At 38.8% G+C, this 20,919-nt stretch overlaps 2 protein-coding genes and 1 long non-coding RNA gene across 16 annotated transcripts in view; 2 read left to right on the top strand and 1 right to left on the bottom strand.

Moving 5' to 3' along the window:
- The first annotated feature begins 73 nt into the window (after positions 1 to 73).
- Positions 74 to 7,171, top strand: LOC126925273 (profilin). 3 transcript variants are annotated; one of them, XM_050740649.1, is made up of 3 exons: positions 74 to 290; positions 3,523 to 3,804; positions 5,053 to 7,171. In XM_050740649.1, exons 1-2 carry the CDS (start codon positions 180 to 182, stop codon positions 3,790 to 3,792), a joined length of 381 nt encoding a protein of 126 aa, XP_050596606.1. In that variant the 5' UTR covers positions 74 to 179; the 3' UTR covers positions 3,793 to 3,804; positions 5,053 to 7,171. The 3 variants fall into 3 exon arrangements, with proteins under 3 accessions (XP_050596606.1, XP_050596605.1, XP_050596604.1); XM_050740648.1 differs by having other exon boundaries at positions 3,523 to 3,808; XM_050740647.1 differs by having other exon boundaries at positions 78 to 290; positions 3,523 to 3,792.
- Positions 6,308 to 20,919, bottom strand: part of LOC126925223 (dentin sialophosphoprotein-like) — a 57,707-nt gene continuing 43,095 nt past the window's right edge. For 8 of the 12 annotated variants that reach the window (XM_050740552.1, XM_050740553.1, XM_050740548.1 and 5 more), the window contains 2 exons: positions 18,342 to 18,404; positions 6,308 to 14,593 (listed from right to left, as the gene is read on the bottom strand). In XM_050740552.1, the coding sequence (XP_050596509.1) occupies positions 14,505 to 14,593; positions 18,342 to 18,404 (152 nt within the window). In that variant the 3' untranslated portion in view covers positions 6,308 to 14,504. Of the gene's footprint in view, positions 14,594 to 15,888; positions 17,992 to 18,341; positions 18,405 to 20,919 lie in introns of all 12 variants that reach the window. The other 4 variants (XR_007713844.1, XR_007713847.1, XR_007713846.1 and 1 more) reach the window with 3 other exon arrangements.
- Positions 18,400 to 19,088, top strand: LOC126925283 (uncharacterized). The gene is made up of 2 exons (XR_007713858.1): positions 18,400 to 18,687; positions 18,994 to 19,088. It is a non-coding gene; the product is annotated as an uncharacterized LOC126925283 (long non-coding RNA).

Raw genomic sequence — 20,919 nt, 5'->3', positions numbered from 1 at the left:
GGAGAGTCTGGAGGGGTCGAGAGGGGTCGCTGCTAACCACGAAGAGAGGAGAGGAGGGGCGAGAGAGAAGTGTGGCCGGCGTTGAGCGCATATAGGTAGTCGTGAGAAGAGTCAGTCAGTGACGGGTTGTGTCTTTAGTGGCGTGGTGAACGATTGAGTCGAGCCGCTTGTGTTAAAAAATGAGCTGGCAGGATTACGTTGACAAGCAGCTGCTCGCGTCTAGGTGTGTTACCAAAGCTGCAATCGCGGGACACGATGGCAACCTTTGGGCAAAGTCTGAAGGCTTCGAAGTGAGTATGTCGTTCGACTAACGCCTCGGAAGCTTATTATTAGCTAGCCGACAAGAGGGAAAGTACGCACTCAATATACTTCAAAGAAATTTAAACGTATCATATCAGTAACTTGCACTTCGTATTTTTCATCTTTTCTCCCTTCTCCTTAGTTATCGTTCACCTCAGTTGATCCAGTATCGAATATTTTTCTCAGTTTCTTTATATCGGGCTAGAATGCTATATATTAGTGATTAGCACGTAATGTATGTATTTACTGGTGATAGAGTTTTATGCCTATTGATTGACTATATACTACTAATAAGTTTCTTGTTTAATACGTTCCAGTAGAATCTTAATGAATTTCGCGAAATAACATGATCAGTGTAGAGAGGGTTTTTGTCGTGAAAAAGATATTGCCACGTAATCAACGGTATATTTTGTTTTTCCATAGCGAGGAAATAAGTATCCTTGGGTGTGTAATAAATGGGAAAAATCGTTGAAGTTCCGCGTGTTGACCCGGCATGGTTATCCCCTCGTGTTACCGACGCCGGTTAGATCGAGTAATATTCGAGATTAAGTTGTCGGATATAGTTGAAACTCGTTACCGTTCAATCAACAATAATTGAGATTTTCGTTTTTGTCGGAAATTTTCCCAAGGTATTTCGTCCACCGCCCAAATATGTCTGCAGCAGAGGACCGGTCGTCGTAGATACATCGCATAAATTCTCGAATCGATGGGAAAAACTAACCATTGTATAAGCAAATGAATTTATCTCCGGCTAGATTTCGAAAGAAAATTTGTTTCGTGCGGCTATAAAGGTGGTCTAACAGGGTAGGGTGTGGCAATTTTCACCAGAGAAAATTTTGTCTGGTCGAACTTGAATGGTTTTCGACTAAGTTTAACATGGCTGCCTGCCGGGCACGTTGCCGCTGCCACCCATGGAAATGGTGGCTCCTATTGTCGGTAGTGGCTTCTATTCCTTATCGAAGCTGTTCCATTTTCTACATTTCTCGTCACTTACGTTGGTATTCGCCCCGAAGCGAACGAAAATTTTAACGTTGATGGCATTCGTTACGAAGATGACTCATTTCTTCGGAAGCTATCCTCTGTTATCGAAAGACGTACGCAGTGACGCCTACGTGCATGTTCGATTTCGATGTATCTATCTCTTTTGTGCTTTTTCTGTCTCTTTCTGTTTTTTCAATACCCGGCCGAAATGACTGAAAAACGCAAAGAGTTTACATGAAATAAAGATTTTGTTTTGTATACGTGAGATTTGGATATTCAGGCAGTTCAAATTTTCGAGAATTGTTACTTGGAGATTTGTTATATTCGAGTGATAGAGTTTTTTTGTTATATACTTTCCTTTCTTTATTTTCACCAATGTCCCAAGTAAAATTATTTAATGTTACAAAAAATGATCAGAGACAGTTCTAGAAAAGTTGAGGTCGATCGACGCGCCATCCGCGTTGCATTTAAAAAGCTCTTGTGAATCGTGTCGGTAAATCTAAGGACCTCGAATTAGCGTGTGCGATAGTAAAATGAAACGATGGGGGGTTAAAAATGTTGAGAAAGTTGGAACAAAGAGGTTGTCTCGCTTCGACAAGGGAGGAGCCCCCCTCCTCCCATGTAAATTTTACTAGATATTCTTTGCGTATACGTATACAACCATAGAATCTTTTTCTAAGGATACTGAGGTCTTCCTCTTGTCATTTTCGTCAATCAATTGACAAGACATTTAACTTTTTTTCATAATTTTACTTTTCACTCGCAAACATAATCTCGAGTTCTGGGAAATATATTAAAGTATTTTTGGGATATGCATGTTTTGGAAACAGCAAAATTGCGTCTTAATTTCTGAGAAAGATATGCAATGCAAAAGCGTAGCGTGTTTGGTTACAAGGTAAAGCAGTTCTTTCTTGGATTCGAAGAAAGGCTTTACGCGAAGAAAGACGGCGAAACGTATAGATAAAGGTCGCCAGCTGCACCGTGGCCTCGCGCGCGCACACACACTTTCCGGCTACGAATGCCAAAATGGCGATGCCGGCCGGGCAGCAACCTTCCACAGTATCGTACCTGGAGTCTCAAAATGGGCGTTTTGGCGCCTGACCAAAATTTTTCGTAGAATCTTGTTTTTCCATTCTGTCACTACGCTTCATCTTTTCATGCTTCACAATCTACTTTACCCTCGGAGCATCTACCAAAATTTTGTTAAATTTTTTCACGAGTATATTTCAAGAGATTCGGAGTGGAGTAGATAATAGCTCGAATGCAAAAGTTAAAGCAAAATAATTTAAATTATATTTATGAGGTAAAACGAGGTTAGATTGCTATAAATAATGACATTTTATACAAACTAACAAATTATCATGGAGTTCTAGATAACAGTGATACTTTGAATTTAAATCCAAAACTACCGTTTCGAGTTATTTTTAAACACGAAAATGTCACGAGGTCGTCGACGTGCGGCCACAGTTGCGCGCGAATCCTTTCTCGCGGTAATTATACTTTGTGGAAATTACGATAGGTTTTGGCGCAAGGTAGGATTACGGACGTTGCCCAATTTAATGTAAGATAATTTCGGACGACCTTGACGTTCGATAAATGTATCCGATTACGATTGTTAAATGTATCTCCCCTTATTGTTCTCTTATTCGTTAATTATTCACACACAAACACATACGCACACGTGTGCGCGCATAGCGGTCATCTGTTTGCCATATAATTACCGGAAAGATATTTTTAATTCTAAATCTTTAACCGCGTTGAAAAAATGAAAAAATAGTTAAGAATTATGAGGATAATGGTTTAACATTTATATGATGGTCATCGTGCATCAGAAAAGCGTATCACGCAGTGCAATTTTTCTGTAACAAGGTGACGCGAGTCGTTATCAAAAATGATTATAGATAGAGATATGTTTTCTATGTATCTATATCTGATACAAGTGGTATCGCAAGAACACCGATTAATCTATTTTGTCATGATTGCTAAACTTCACTTTTATATCTGATATACACAAAAGTATTGATATATGACTTTAATGAATAACAGGAACGACAAAACTATGTAAAATCGAATTATATTAATTTCTATTTATATAAGTCGTATTTACATTGCATTGTACAGGGGATTTATGTTATATTATGTATAGGGGAGACACAAAATAAAGAACTATACTTATGCACTGTCTATCATTTAAATATGGATCGACTTTTGTACGAAGATGAAAATAATTTCTGTGCATAGGTAAGTAAAGAAGAGTTGACAAAATTGGTCCAGGGATTCGACGAGCAGGATATTCTGACGTCGTCGGGTGTCACCTTGGCCGGCAACAGGTACATTTACCTGTCAGGTACGGATCGAGTGATAAGGGCAAAGCTTGGCAAAGTCGGCGTCCACTGCATGAAGACGACGCAAGCGGTAGTTGTTTCTCTTTACGAAGACCCTATACAGCCACAGCAAGCCGCATCGGTCGTTGAAAAACTCGGGGACTACCTTGTGTCCTGCGGCTATTAGGTTGGTATATACGTACGTATGTATCATTCGAGTATATGTATCCTTAGGCTTCGAATATAGTAGGGCAACGAGGAGCGAGGATAACGGCGAGTAGCGATGGGCTCTGAAACAATTCGAATTGAGATTCAAGTCTGAATCAAAACATTCAAGAGTTTAACTTTCGAATCCTGTTTGAACTAGTTCGAATTTGTCGCCACGTACATATACAATACAGATAGGAACTTTTCCAGATCATATCACTAGTCATCGCTATCCTCGCTCGTCGCCACTTCACTATAATCTCATATTTAGTACTCGAATATTAAACCTTTGTCACGTCTCTGTACAGTAGTTACCATGATATAGGTTATGTCGAGGTGATAGATTAAAACATAGAGTAGCAGCACCGATTGTTGACATGCAGAATCATAAGCGGCATTTTCACATTTTTTGGTAAGGAGAATTGAAGCAAAGCTAACGGTATACCTTTTGTGCGACCCTGACTACTTTATGTTTCGGGACCTTATCTTGTTAGGTATAGGTTAGTTCGCTCGAACGCGCTGACGGTCGATTACTGACCAATTTCGTAATCTCTTTGTATCGTGATGGCTACTGTACGTGTATATTTTCAATGCATGAACTACGCGCTACATAGTCTTGAAAAAGTTTCCAGCCGAACGAGACGAACGGTGAAATTCAAAGATATTCGTTACGCGCGTTCGAAATGACACATGCATAAGTGAGTCACTCTCGCATAATTTCAGTCGACCGCTTTGGCTCGATGTATCAGTTTGCCACGATGACTAATCACGGATTTGCGCGCGTCCCTCGTGCTCGGATCGTACGCGCACACTGAGAAGCATTGACAAATACATATTTCTTTTCTACCAACGAAAGAACAGATAACGCGTGTTCTTTGTTTGAGGGCTATAAACTAAATAGAGAACATAGAATAGAAATTAATCACATGTAAAACATTACTATTACTATTGAATTTAAAAAAGGGAAAGACGCTATATATAATTATATAGAGGATGGGGCATAATATGTGACAAATGGGTCTTTTTTACAAAACTGACTTCCTCATTTAAAAAAGAATAGATTGGCACTAATATTTTATCGCTTGAAAAATTTATATGGCATCGAAAAAACGCAAATAAGTAGATTTTATTTTTCACTTTCCTCCCCCACTCTTTCTCTTTTCCTTCACACTAACTAATTAATTGTGTTCATACAACCAAATTAACAGCGGGGTGTTTTCCACTCTTCTTTTTGTTTCAGTAACCTCTGGGACCCAACATAAATATCTAATATTAATATTAAACGATACGATCGATTATTTTAATGAACAGCGAATGGAATGCGTCATGCCGCACGAGTCGCGCCGGAACTGCCGCAAGCTTGCCGCGCGACATTCGATGAAGAGCAACAACTACATCAGCAACAACACCAGCAACACAGCTATCATATTCCAGTCGTCGTTCTCTCCTCTTCGATTCGGCCGATCGACGTTCGGGGAACAGACGCACGCGCTCACGTGTGCGTAATAACTTCCGAAAAAAGCTCCTAAGCATTTACTTGGAAAATGATCGCGCAAATTGTAATCGATGAAGGGCGGTCTTTTCATTGTTTTCGTTTCATCGTAGCATCCATATTTCGAATTTTTATGTCCGTTTGTGTATTTACGACCGAGATAATGTCAGTACTATAACGACAGGAATTCCGAAAGCTTCGATGAAGACAAAGGAAAAAACGCTTTTTTACAATTGAATAATAAAACGAAAAATTATGAACCGCAAGTACCATGCAGTTTTACATTTATACGCACCATAACAGCAGATAAGTATTTACCTCAGAAGTGATAATGACATATACAGTGAGCTAGGATGAATTAAACGAGGGGAAAAAGAAGAAACATCTTTTATTTGCGAACGATCGTATTATGTCGATTTGTTGACGGAGAGACAAAAATACACGAGACGCATGCATTAAGTATAAGAAATAATGATAATAAATAATAGTAAACTATTGCGTGTTAGGTTTACAGTCTTTTTTGTAGAGAATGAAAGGATGTTAGAGACGGTGAAAGAGAGAGAGAGAAAGAGAGAGAGTGCAAGCATTAGAGAAAGTTTGATGGAATAAAAGAAGAGGTGATGATGGAGAAATGGGCGTGAAAGAAGAAGCGAATGATCGAGAGGTAACTAACGAATTAGAAAGAGAAGGAGTGAGCGTGTGAGTGAGAATAATAAGGGAAAAGGGGGAGGTAGAATATGAACGAAAAAATCAATTTCAAGGATTGAAGAATCGCGAAGAGGAAACAAGAGAAGCGGTGTCTGGAAATGTGTAAGAGAGCGCAATAGAGGTATAACACCGATGATAGATATGGAACGAGATGATAAAAGAGGCAAAAGCGAAGTGAAGCTACAGTCGATGAGACAGTTGACAGTAATGGTGGCGGTGAGAGGACGGTGTGGACGATGCAGGCAAACGTGCGGTAGGGGGTGAAAAGGTGTGGATTGATTGTAATCCTGGCTGGCCTCTCCCTCCCCCATCCAGATCGATACAACCCTTTTAACTATTTACTCTCTTTAATATTGCTATGTGTAAGAAGAATAAAACAAATCGGGGGATGTGTCACTTATCGATAAGAGGAAGAAATACAGAGAGAGAGAGAGAGAGAGAGAGAAAGAGAGAGAGAGAAAGAAAGCGAGGGACAGGGGTGAGAACTGGAACGAGAAAAAGAGTCGCAAGATGTACACCAAGATAATATAAATATATAAATATGACATTTTCAAGCGCGCGTGGCATGCATACAAAACACAAACACGATTGCGAAAGTTGAAAGGTAGAACTATACACGGAACAAGAATACACATATAATTCGATTTTCTATAATTTTTATATCTTCGTTTATTCATTTACATCTTAGTTTTAGTTTTTTCTTTTATATAATCAGTGTTCCCTATCTAATACAACTGATTATAATCGAAGATAGTCTCTTACGTTCGATACGTGGGTCTAATAAGAAATCAAATCTATGAAAGTAAAAATTTGGATTTATATTAAAACATACTCGGAAGAGTAACGTAGTTCTCCTTGACCGTGTAAACGTTTCTCATTCGACTAGCGCAGTCTTCTATAAATTATACCAAGAGGAACACCCCCGCAGTCGTATACAGATGCGCATGTACACACACACACACACACACACACACACATCTAATACACGATACCGCTATCATTTATTATTACTGTAATATTACTGCTACTATTATTATTATAACTGGTTGCTTGTCGATTCGGCTGGTGTCAAGCAGCAACCCAAACTACTATGTAACGATTTTTATTGATAACAAAATAAGGAATAAACATTGAAGTAATAATTGTAATAAAAAGGTAACTCCCAGGCGTCGTTGAAATATTCGCATCCGCCTCATGCTTTTAGCTTTTCCTTTTTTGTTTGGAAAAGGATATATATATATACACATATATATAATATATATTTTGAGATCCTTTCGTTTTATGGAAAAATCGTTCTCGTTATATCGAGACCAACGATGCGACGATTATATACATACATACTACATTTTTCGTGTCTTATCGAAACTGGATCGAACTTAACGGCCGATAAAACCACTTTCGACTTTTTGAAAAAATAATATGTACACCGGAAGATGGTCGACGTTTATGGTTCAAGAAAGGCAGAAATAGAAAGCAAAAGCGGGTGGGATAGGGGGATGAGTGAGGGTGTTGCGTGCGCGTCGAGCACGCGCGCGCTGGGATGCTTGTGCGCATGAGAGCGAGAGAGAGAGAGAGAGAAAGAGAGGGCTACATTTGGTTGGTTAAAATTAGGTATATAACTTTGTAAAGCCGATATACTTGCTCTTAAGATTTTTTTGCAAATGTCGACAAGAAGAATCTTTAGAATCGTGACACACGAATAATGTTTAAGGAAACAATAAATTTGTATAAAGCGGTGTAATGAAACGCCTTTTGTTTTCATTCATTCAAATAACGTTCAAAATAGAGAAATTATCGTAGAATTCTATACCTCACAACTGCATATCTCGCGGTGATAAATAGACGATAAAAACCGCGTCCTTCCGCGACCATGAATAAGATTAAATCACGCGTATGTAACTTCCGGTTCTCGGTTTCTGGACGCGTTTATTCTCGTTTCAAAATGATATTATTCAACATAAATTATTGGGAAATTACACTTACCTGTACGTGGAATAGAGGTTCCTCATGTAGTGCATATAAACTGCGTGTTTCATTATTTCCCGATTTTTTTAAAGGAGTTGGATGAAGAGCTAAAATGAAAGGGAAGAGGTTCCTGTAAATCAATCGTGAAAAACAAATCGTTTATTCGAATAAACGGCATCAAAGCCACCAAGCATACAAGAGAGTCAATGTTATTTTTACTTTCGAACCATGGTACTCGATAGTACTAAAATTCTGCTTATTTTTTTTTTTTTTTTTTGTTTAATAAAATTAATTTCCTGCAAATACGCAGTTCTTCAACCGTATTTTGTTGATTTTATTAAAAAAAAAAAGCAGGAAACAAATAGCTATGTATCGAAGAAAATATCTATTTTGGTGTTCTAACTCGTGAAGCCTTTGATGTTGTTTATCTTACTCAACGTTCTTATTTCAAAAAAATCGGAGAATGGAATAACCTGCATATCGTATACGTGTACATGCATATGTGTGTGTGTATATATATATATAATATCGGTTCATCTTAATTTATAAACCGTTATTTAATTTATTGGTAGATTAGAAGATTAAATAAAACTTTTTACAAAATTATCAAGAAAATTTACATAAAAATCGCTCTCGCTTACTCGCACTGATTTTGTTTCATCTTAAAAAACATTACTTCTAATTACAGCGACCAGGATCGCCACACTTTTATATTTTCTATCAATCAACGCTTTATAGCCTACTATTTTTAGATCGTTCTCGCGAAATTTATTCGATTCGCATCTCAGAGTAAATAATTGGATGATTCTCCAAATCTCTTTCTGTCATAAATAACGACTAGAGAGATCAGAATGAGAGGCGCAAGCCTTTTGCGGTGGAGAGAACAATTATATAGATATATCTATATCTATATCTATATATATATATATATATATATATATATATATATATATATATATATACATAAATATATATATATATATAAGATACAAACGAACGGATGGTCTCGGTTAAATGTTACGTATATACGGAATTCGAAGGAAAGACTTGGATCGTAATTCACGAAATGTCGTCGATATTAGTACCGAGGCGTCGAGCGCTTGATTTCGTCGAATGACTTTCCTAATCGTGCATTCGTAATCCTGCGTTCGTGCATTTGCGCTACTCATTTATTGCCATATCGTCTTTTTTCATTTTTTAGTACCTTTAATTCTTGTTCTTCCAACGATGAAACGATAAAGCTATCGAATTTGTACTAAAATGTTCTCCTCATTTGCGTTAGTCCTTTCACAGACTTTGTCCATCTACTCTGTGTAATCTACAAATCGTTAAAACTACGCGAAGCATACACATTTTATTTACCCGAGTTTGTTTCCGCTTTTGACCCGTTTTTTTTTCCCAACTTGTACACGCTCGTTTTCATTCAGGGAGACAAAGACTAGAAGAAACGATGCGCCCAACGAACCGGTCTTAACATCGTGGCTAGTTAAACAACAGTGGATTTGATAATGGCGTACACGAATATCGTATCGTATTACATGTCCGGCAACTTCGGTAACTTGGCTTTAGCGTGCACAGTGTGCGTCTCTTATTCTATCGGTGATGTATTGGAATTTCTCGAATACAATCATGTTCAGAACACATGTGAAAAACGTTAATACGGATGACAACATTTCGATACTTAGCTTTCGAAATGTCTCACCTGTTACCGGGATTAAAATGTTCAAGATCTGTATTACACGAGTATCATACACATTTTTCCTTCGTATTTAACGCATATTTAACACGAGAAACACGAATGAATCCCTCGACTCGTTTCGACTCGTTTCGAAACATTCGAAACTTTCTTCCGAAGAAATCCATCTTTCCCCTCGTTCTTCGTTCTATCTGTTCTTGGCTATTTGTCAAGAAAGTTTAGGCATTTCGGTGCTTCTCTCCTTTCCAAATGGGGTCTCCACGGCTAGCGGTGATTATTTCACGATACTATCCGTTCGAGGGAAACAACGGTTGTTTTGTTGAAATCGTAGATAAGGGGGAGAAAGGGAGAGAACAGGGGCAGAAGCAAACAAGAAGAAGAAGAAGACGAAAAAGAAGAAAATGATGGAAGATGACGAAGAGAACAGAAGACACCGTTGAAAAAAGTGATTGAACACGTACACGCGTGCACGTGAAATGAGATATAGCATACCGCGCAACGCTGGGACGAAGATTGCTTTACAAACGTTCGTTTAAATGGCATTAAGTTTAAGTAGCATTAACCTTTATTAGATTACCTTTTAAGTTATCTTATTAGATAGGTGTGCATGCATGTCAACGAATGTGCGACAAAGCGGCCAGCGTGCCCTCGGGTTTTGTAACTGTAGTACTTAGTAACAGTAGCAACGGTAACAGCAATAGCAGCAACAGCAGCGGTAGCAACAACTAGCACGCGGCCGATGCGTATCTCGAATGCCCATCGTTCTCACAGTCCTAGCTCGATCTTTTCGCGGCGAAAAGATCGCGGAACAGTTGCTCTCTTCTTACGTTCCTTTGTCACGTATCCTTATGATTCGCGATCGTTATTTACAAGTGCCACTATACATAGAGTGTGTAATAAAACCGCGTTAAAATAAATAAATATATCACGCAGGGAGAAAAAAAGCAGTATCATAACCTATGTTGCGGCCGAGCGACATTTGCCAATTTTCTTTCTTTCTTTCGTTTTCTTCTGTCTTATTTCTTCTTTCCTCTTCCTTGAAATTCCAGCGTCCTTTTAAGTCACGTGCTCGTGTTATCGCCCTCGTAATCGTTCCAACGACTTCCACTGTATTCGATATATCGAACAAGCCGCGAACGATACGATTATTTAAAATATGTTTTAAATAACCTGCAAAGTGAAATGACGTGCAAGCATGTTTCCACGATGAACATGATTCATAGGGAAATTCTGTTTCCGTGTATTTCGAAAGACGACGACGACGACAACGATCATGACCACGACCACGATGGAGAAATTTACGTTGTTGCGTTTGGTTGACGCTTGAAACGAGAAAAGGAAAAGGAATTAGGAAATGAAAGAGAAAGGGAAACGATTGTTCGTTCGATTGATCGACTAAAATTTGCACTTAGGGGCTCGTACAAAATTGTATAAAGAATCGAAGTAAAATGAAAGTCGAACGAATACCAAGAAATGTGATTTTCTATAGGTTTGTATGCGTTGGCCGAGTTGGCGATATATTGCGAAGGCAATCTTTGGCATTCAAGCAATTTTCCGATTGGAATCGACTTTGTCGATAATTCGAGAGGAGAATGTCGTCTGCTACATCCTATATCGAATTTTCCAATTCTCTACTAGATGTAATTTTCGCGATAGTTATCGTTATTATCGTGACCATTTTGTTACATTACTGGCTATATAATCTTAATCCGCCTTCTATATATCATACAAATAGAGGATTATCGATAATAGTAATTGTGTAAGTAAGCAAGTAAGTAATTCAACCGCTAGTTCTAGATAACATTGGTTATCGTTCCGTAACGATAACGCATTTATCGTCTCTTGCGTTTCACTTGCGTGTTTCAACGTTCTCTGCATAAGCATTATCATTTTGGTGATAGCGTTTCAGGATTAACAATGGTAATAACAATGATCGTAACAACAACCCTACGATAATAATTCAAATAAATAGCAATAATAATATTAATATTACAATAGTAAGTCCTTTTAGGTCCAGGAACTCGATAGGCCCAGATATGCAATCCCTGCGTGCCGTGAAAGGCGACTAAAAGGGAAAAATTATGATAATAAAGGAGGAAAAGATATAAATAAACACAGTGGCAACGATTGTGGCGACGAGACTGGTTATTGGTACTAATTATGTGTATTAAGTTGGTACGTATGAAATGTCTCTTCAAATTCAAATTTGGCGCTCTAATACCATCCATTTAATTTTGATCTATTGTCAATTATCAAACATATTATAAAATTTTCCATAAATCATGTATGTTTACCGTAATTCTTCATGTAAGAAAATTCATAACAAATATACCGAAAGTTTATTATTACTTCTAGATAGCCAGAAAGTTTGTAATCTTTATGGGCTTAAATTAAAAATAGAAGTGGCATGAAAGTTGCTGAAAACGAGCATTTAGTATTTGGTAAAGTTAAACACAACTTTTTATCCCATTTTGCAATCTTCCAATGCGCAAATTACTGAAAAAGAAGCTATAGCCGAAGAAATTGATCTGAATTTTTCAACCGATAATTCTCATAAACTTGGAATAATGATATTAATTAATCATTAAAACAGAGCATTCAATCGATATAAATATATCGATTGAAATCTTACTTGGCGGGGCGGCATATTTCATACGTACCAATTTAACAACAAAAATGAGAAATAAATAACGACGAGGATGATAACAATGATGGTGATGATGATGATGACGATGATGATGATGATACAGGTAATGAATTGCCGTAATAAAAATAGTTATTTATATGGTAACGTTGAAACTAGAGGGAACGTTTCGTTGGTATAATTACAAATTGCTCGAATAACAATAAATACGTATAGTAAATACAATGTGATTGCTTTTTACATGGTCATGATTCCGCACGCATTCGTCCCTCCGTGCGTTTTTCTACGCTCTCTTCTTTCTCTCTATTGCCTCTGCCATAATACGCGAGTAATAAACGCCGTCTAAAGTACACGTATGTAGATAACCGAGTACTCGAATACTTGATAACTTATAGTTTATTTGCTCGCCTTCTATAAACCCGCTGGCGTGTCGGATACACACAAGGAAGATGATGGGACAGAAACGCCTATGGTGTTCCGATGCACGCGATCGGTCGCAACTCGTCGATCGGTCGTCGATCAATCGCAATGATCGTCGATTATCGATCGAGTCCGTCAATCAGAAAGTCGACTACCGTGTACTTTTTGGCATTTACTAATCAAGCAGTTGCCCATTCCAATCGACTCTGATCTAACCTTCCACCCCCGATGACATTAATAATAAGTCGTAAGACTTAATCGGTGCTGTTACCTCTGTAAAGTAAAAGTTCCGTTTAATCGAAATCCATCTAACAATTAGGTTAAGCCGTACAGAGCTTGCGATTTACCTCTCGAATGGAAAAACTATTGAACGTTTAGCTGCTCGTGACGCGAAACTCAGCGCGTATACACGTCTTGCGAGCAAACTCGAACCATCTTACCATTGAAAAATCTTGCTATATAGTGGTGTCGTGTCGGTTTTCTTCTTCTATGCGTTTCAGGAAATAGAAATAAATAGAGTAAACGAACGAGTCAACGGATCAACTGCTGCCGCTGTGTCGTTGCTCGAATCCTTTTTTATATCGCGTACTTCATGTTGTTTACACGACTTAAACTCGATTTAGATTCGATTTAGCAAAAATCGATTCATGACTCGCTCGAATGATTCGAACAACGCCAGCTGGTGACGAAATCGACACGATTCGCGCAGCACTTTGCCTCGTTGCTTCTATTCCGCTTCGCGCTTTCGAGCAACGCGCTCGCACGAGCAAACGAGCTGTGCGGGAGGAACGAAACGATTTAGTATGGTAACGAAAACGTAACGTAGCGTAATCTCATTTGCAGGTTATCTTGTAATTGATGGTACAACCTCGACCTCGAGACAGGCAAGACCAACAAGCAAGTGACGATTCTATGCGACAAAATAAGTTGAAAACGTAGAACACCATTCTTTTGTTCTTCACAAGCTCTATTTATTCGATCTTTGGAGAATTTGAGTTTAATTAATTAAAATATATTTATTACGCATGCGGCCTTAATTCTAACACACATTTTGGCTAATCCTCCATCCAATTAATTTCTTCTTGCTCGATTCTATGAAGCTACAGATTGTCTTGAAACAGTTTAAAAGCGTTTCTTTGCCGTTGAAATTAAAGACAGACGCATTAAAAATACGAGGAGCTCTGCAAGGTTGTCTATGTTTCGACTTGAAGGATCTCGCTGCATACTAATACTCCTACTTGGATTTATATTTATCGCATTGCGTCAAGCAGAATAGACAAACAAGGCTTTAAATCAAAATACATTATTCTACATTTTCGGCTTATTTTCCGTATAGAACCCGCCCTTTGCTGTTCGTAGCATAATTTACGAAACAGCCTAATTACCGCATACGACCAGATGTAACGATAAACGGAAGGAATGGAAAGAAAATCTTTTAGCCGAATAGCCAGAGAGTGTTTAAGAAAAAAGAAACAAGGAGGGACAGAGAAACGTAATTAATACGCAAAAAGATTTTACCCACGGGCTGACGCAGCTTGTTGGACTCGGAGACCACCGATCGGGCGGAATAAAAGCTCGATGAAATGGACGAAGGAACGCGAACCTTGTCGCTGCATCTACCACGAAGCAGCACCGAGGTTACTGGACGATGCAACAGCAAGCACTGTGTGTCAAAGCGCTCGTAGCGACGTGGTGTCGATAATGGTGCTGTTGCCGTGGCGCCTGTCTCTGTCGTTGCTGGCCCGTCACCCTACCGCCTAACCTGGGCTATTGGTTCTCCAGCGAATAATGACGCGACCTCTTCCAGAAACCTTTGAAGAACCCTTTCTTCTTCGGCGCGTCCCCGCATTCGGCAGCTGAAGCAAAAATATGACGCGGCTCTTTACCTCCTAATATATCTGTAGGCTTACTGTCCACGAAGCGTCTCTTCATAGAAGCGTAATCGTAGTCTATTATAAAGCCAAGTCCACACTGACAGACGATTGTCCGAAGACATGCTCTGCGCCTGCGGCAACTGTCTTCCGTTCTTAGACAGAAGATCCGCAGACAATTCACATTTGTCGACAGATATGCATCTTCTTTTTCCATTGGAACGTTCGCGGGCAAATGTAGGCAGAATGAGCTTTTCACATCTTTTGGGAGGCAACGATCCCGCTGTGCGATCGTCACACGGTACATTTGCTACTTTACGTTGAGTCAAGATTAGAAAAATTTACCGAATGTCCAGGTGGATAAATTGTAAAGTACAAATTAAATAATAAAAAAAAAAAAAAAAGAAAAACGTTGAGCCAAGAAAGAAAGTAAAATCGAAATCACTGCAAGTCACGTATCGCCGTATCGTGGATGTGTCATAACGAACAAAGGTCATCTCTCATTTTTCTTAATCGTACTATACATTTTAATACGTTGACAAATACATTAATCAATATGTCATGACACTTTCAAAATTTGTTCCTCGTCGTATTAATTAATTATCTATATTTACATGATATCCAATTCTATAAATGGACATTCTACAAAGTAGGTGTTTATTATTATTATTAACTTATTAATGACTATTAATAGTCAGCATTTAAAAAGATTAATATAGTCTTTTCTTTGTATTTTAGGGTCGAGGATGGTCACGTTTCTCCAAAGATATATTTCAATAACCCGCTTGCTCCATCGCGTCTTCGACTCATCGACGCCTGTTGGACAAACGACGTTGCCCTCAAACAGCGTAGAATGTCTAGATACATCTTTTGTCGACTGTCGGCGGACGATGAACGCAGACAATACCTGTCAGTGTAGACGAGTGCAGACGTGACGACGATACGTCTACGCTGGCGTTAGTAGTCTGCCAAATGTACAGCGAGATACGTTTTGTCCCGTCGTTAAAATATCGGGCAACGAGAAAAACGCTTTCATCCTATATCGCTACACTAGTTTATAACAGCTGGAGAACGCGCGCCTCGCTTTCGACGATATTAACGCCAATCGTCATAATGAAAATGCGTAACAACGAAAACGGTCCGCTGCTGTTTCGTGACTAGGTGACTTACTTTACAACGATCGTTGTATGAAAGCGTACCTACCGCGAGTATCAACGCGTCTAATACGCGTCTATGAAACGACGTTTCGTGGACAGTGGGCCAAACTCTTTCTTTCTTACATGCTACTTCGATACCCATCCAAATCATCCGCATTTCTTTACCGATAAAAATTGCTCGCTTTGTAATTGAATTTTCTGTCATCATGTGTTATATAGTATAGTGCGTATACTTGTTTATCTCATTGGATTATTAAAATCTGAGTGTACAAGCAAAGCTGGTACTGGAGCGACGCACCAACTGCGTCGTGTATTTCAGCCACGTTTTTACTCTCGCTATATGTTAATAGGGGAAGCGTTGGCAATTGTCTGTCGCCTGCATAATAATCGACGGCCTTTCCGGCCTTTCCTTCGAATCGACGGACGTTAAAAACCAGCTACGACCGTCGCGACGGCGGATACTCTTCCTCCATTTCTCGATGTGCTCCAACTCGCTCGAGAATATATCATATTCGGAAAATACAAACTCCATTGTATCCGTACGAAACGATTCTATCCTTCTGTTATATCTCTCTGTTATGCTTAAAGTTCTCCTGGTTACCATCATATCGGTGCAAGTTCTCAACTCTGGAGCCGGTATCCTGGTCGGTTCACGAATACAGTTAGCCGCGTTAATATTCATACATGCCACTATCTCTGTATTCGTTGTTGATAAGAAATCGTGAGAAGAAGGCCACATCTCTGCGATGCCAGGAGTTGGAGAAAAGGGATAAAGCGAGCGAGAACGAGAGAACGGTGCGTATGGATCAATACCGATAGTGTGCAGCTACGTAGCGCACGTAGTACACGCAAATTGTTGGGTGTGTCTGATCTCTGTTACTTGACTAGCCAAACTATCCGAACTTGACAGCAATGTTGCTTGTTACTGGCGAGAAATCATGTCGTGGCAATGAAGATACTTCTCGAGCTCTTTGTGTAGAGTGTTAAGATTAGACGAAACGACCATAGAACATAGAGAGAGAGCAGGAGCAGCACTCGCCTACACTCGTTTAGCGTAAACGTTCGTCGAGCAATTTGTTCGTTGATCGATTCACAACGATCAGACGAATATTCTTCCGGCATTCTTAGAGGCCAGTAATCGTCAAATATCGATAGAATTTACATGTTTCTTTTATGCTTGAATTTTATTCAGCTCGCTCTAGACGCACCTTTACAGGCAAATTGAAGGAAACGTTGTTTGGCTTGTACATAAAGTTCTTCTCTATCCTTCGTTCTGTTTCTCTTGGTAAGAAGAGCTTTTTCAAAAATAACCAAAGAATATTAATAGAACTGCTGTTGGCTGTTCAGACTAGAGGCGGACATTGGTAAACTGCTGGTGGAAAGGGAATGGATATTTTGGAATGCCATGTGTGTACCGGTTATGTTACGTGTGCAAAGATGTATGCGTGTGCACACACACAGCCACGTTCCCCCTCTACCAGCGATAAAATAAAAAACTTACAAACAAGTACTTACAAGGATAAGTATCCGTGTGGCATAGAATATGACCGAATCGTATCGTATGGTACAGGAAGGGCACCAAACTTGGACCAACAATTCGTCCTCTTAATTATATGCGAAGAAAAACTATTGAAATTCGAACAATTATACAGATCGGAAAAATACGAGTCAAATTATTAATCTCACTATTGCACAATAATATTCCATCATAACGGTGTTCTTATCACCATGATTTAATAGTGATTTTATTATTTTATCGCCTCGTTTTCAATTAGTTATTCCACTCATTGTTAGTCTCTGCCTGTCTCTCTTTTTCTCCGTTTCTCCGTCTCTCATTTTATTATAAATCGTGGATCGACTTTGCTGCACTTTTTGAACTGTATTTACATACATACTTTACATATTTTATGACGATGAACTTTATTCGGTTCATTATCGTATTTTATTGTTGGACCAGCGGCTTGGATATTCTTTAACACGAAACATAATTTGCATTGGAACATAATTTACCGCGCTATTCGTGCATGGTCTGTTTAAAAAGTAACGAAACTCTATTTATAAAAGGTTTTTTAGCTTACAGCTTTAAGTCTTCCAAGCAGATCCCTCGGGAAGCGATACACCGAGAGAAGGGGTCTTTTTTTCATTACTTATGTCGGCGCTACGGATGTTCATCCTAGAGAACTTTCACTGGATTTGGATTAGTCGTAGCTTTCCCAACATTTCCAACTGCACGAGAACTTTGAATTATTTGTTTAATTTTGAGGAACAGAGAAAAGTCACGGAAACCAGATAACGTTCCTTCTAATACATTCGAATACTCACAAGGTGCGAAAATAGCTTGTGAAAATGGAATACTTGTGACAAGAACAACGAATAAATTATTACATGTTACGAGTATAGTACTCGAACCGTGTGAAGTGAACTTTCAACTATTGGACTTGAACTCGTCATTAGAAAAAATCTTCGCAACTTGACAATTTTAGCTGTTCGAGCTTGAGATTCCAGTTACCGATAAGTATTATCTCAATCGTAAAAGTATAGCAAAGACAGATGGAGGATATAAAATGCGAACTTACCTGCGTATGGGCCACACGGTGATGCATTGTCCTTTCCACTTTTGCCGTCCTTGCTGCCGCTTCCTGAAACAGCCGAAAACCAGTCCTGGTCTAAGAAAATGGAAAACATTGTTTTCTTTCGAATTATACGGCTGAACGGAATGGGAAACCACAGATCACTACGCAAAAGCTAGCGAAAAATAAATGCAGTTAAAAAGTGTAACGTGGAAGAGGAGAAACGCGCGTACGAAGGACATAAGCGAGTACCAGATCACTCGTATAGCAACGTTTGCAGATAATCTTCAAGTACAGCGCGTGTTCCCCTTGAAAATTCACCAAATAAAATCCAGAGGCTGCCGCATGCCAGGTAAGAACACGACACAGCGAGGACACGCTCTGATCCTAACGAGCAACATTTCTAGTTAAAGCCGCTTTCGAGCAGATTACATGTAGAATCTATCGATTCGTAAAGTAACGTGCAAATGGTTACGCAGCTTCGCACAACTTCTTCTTAATTCTCTAAGATTGTCTCAGCGTTAGACCAAGCCATACCAAAGTCCTTTGCTCCCTTTCCATCCAGAGTTTATTCGGCCACCAGTAATAACCACTAGTATATACGTTCGCCACTCTATTTCTGGCAGGATAATAATAACCTCTCCATATCTTGTTTCAGCGGCTAGCTTTGGATGACAGGACGCGAGATCTTTGCCAACAGCTTTAACTTTGTAAACGACGCGACGATTGGAAATAAAATTGTTGGAAAGTCTGGCCGATCTGTGTCTTTAGTTTCTACCGAAGGCGCCGTTTCAATTCAACGCTTCTGTCCTATTTGCTTCGTATCGTGGAATAACGTCACGGAAGTTATCTTTACCGTGCAACTGTTGGAAATATTATCGAAAATTTTCTAGATATTGTACGAATTCTATGTACGTTTTAACTAAAGCAAATCACCTAAACATCTGACTTATAAGCGTATACGTATGAAGAATCTTCTCAAGACAGAGTTCAACCGCTTCAAGGGACACATATAACGAATGGATTTTTCCTCAAGGTCATCTCTTCATTTCGAAAATTTCACGACATTTTTATTTCCCACGCAAAGATATTCAAGTATTTGTGTCTGAAAATTCCTGGTTGAAATTTTTATATTTTAATCCTAAATTTGTAACACTTTCGGGTCGTGTGAAAGACAAAGAGAGAGGCAAAGTGACGCTCTTACGTTTCTGTTTTCCCTTCTTGTCTCTGTTCTCTTCCTTTCGTACACTATATTTCAATTAAAATCGAAATATCTTTTAAACTCTTCATTTCATAAATACCCATAAATACTTTAATACTTTTGCGCGGAGAATAAAAAATTACATTCATAGTGCGAAAAAGATATATAATTCTATTTAGGAAATACCGATGACCTTGAAATCTCCTTCCTTAAAGAGAAGAACAGGGAAAGAGAAGAAAAGGGAAAAAAAAAGAGGCTGAGAAAAGATTCTTTCCACCATTACACGAGTCTCTTCATATGATTTAACTTCGTCTTGAAAAGCTTTTTCGTACGATCGTAGATAACGCAGGTATTCAGGTATTCGTTTCGCCGAGACACCAGGTATATTAGATTATAGATTTTACAAACGTGCCTACAAACATGTAATTCGATCACTCCGTACAATTTTTCGACTTTCCCATTTCCACGAATTTCTTTCTCTGATTACTAGTTAGTTATTACGATCATCCCATTAGATAACTTCAAAAAAGTTGTACCGATAGCTGTTTAGAAATGACAAAGAGTAACAGAGAGACAACGAACAAACGAGCAAAAGGGTAAAAGAGGAAAAGAGCGCGAGAAACGAATGAGTTACCTTCGATCGAGGTCATGGTCGTGTCTAGGGTTCTTATTCAATGCCATGGTTAAGTGTCGTTACTATTATCTAACACGTGACAATCTAGACGATAACGCGCAACTTATGGCTTAACCATGAAAATAAAGAAACCTGATCTACCGAAACGAAACAAAGAGCGTGGAGTCGGTCGATCGTGGCGATACGGTATTTTTAGTTGTTCCTCAAAGATGCAGACACTAGTTGCAATTTTATGTTCGTTGCGAGCCAAAGATAGCGAGAGTGAATGGGTTTGGCATTCGTGCTACAAGTGACTTTGTTCACGATATTCGAATCGATCGATAATTTTCCGAACAACCAAAACGAGGTTCCCTCTCGCTTTTCTTTTTCTATCTTTCGTCTACTGTTACTTTCCTTGCCATTGCACTGCGGATTTCTGTGTGCTTATGCAAAATTTACAGGATGCACTGATGCACGGAATACATATAACGTACAGAATGCAAAGATGTACAAAATATTGAAGTATGCGAATGTTTGAGAAGTTTAAATGTACAAAAGTATACAGAGTACATACAATACACAAATATATATGTTTAAAGTATAAAAGACATAAAATATATAAAATATCAAAGTATACGAATTTATAGAAAGTTTAAATGTAGGAAAATATACAGAATGCACGTGACAGTACACCTTTTAATATTTAATAGATGAAACACATTTCATAAACATGATTTTGAATAAATATTTGCAGTCTACTCATCGCGTTA

This window comes from Bombus affinis, chromosome 16, assembly GCF_024516045.1.
Source record: "Bombus affinis isolate iyBomAffi1 chromosome 16, iyBomAffi1.2, whole genome shotgun sequence".
Taxonomy (NCBI): domain Eukaryota; kingdom Metazoa; phylum Arthropoda; class Insecta; order Hymenoptera; family Apidae; genus Bombus; species Bombus affinis.
The sequence above is the reverse complement of the archived record's forward strand: the minus strand, read 5'-3'. Positions and strand labels throughout refer to the sequence as shown.

Excerpts from the sequence above, each read along its gene's own strand:
- LOC126925273 (XM_050740649.1), top strand. The coding sequence starts at position 180 with ATGAGCTGGCAGGATTACGTTGACAAGCAGCTGCTCGCGTCTAGGTGT. Across the intron at positions 291-3,522 it reads CAAAGTCTGAAGGCTTCGAA|GTAAGTAAAGAAGAGTTGAC; the intron begins GTGAGTATGTCG and ends TTCTGTGCATAG.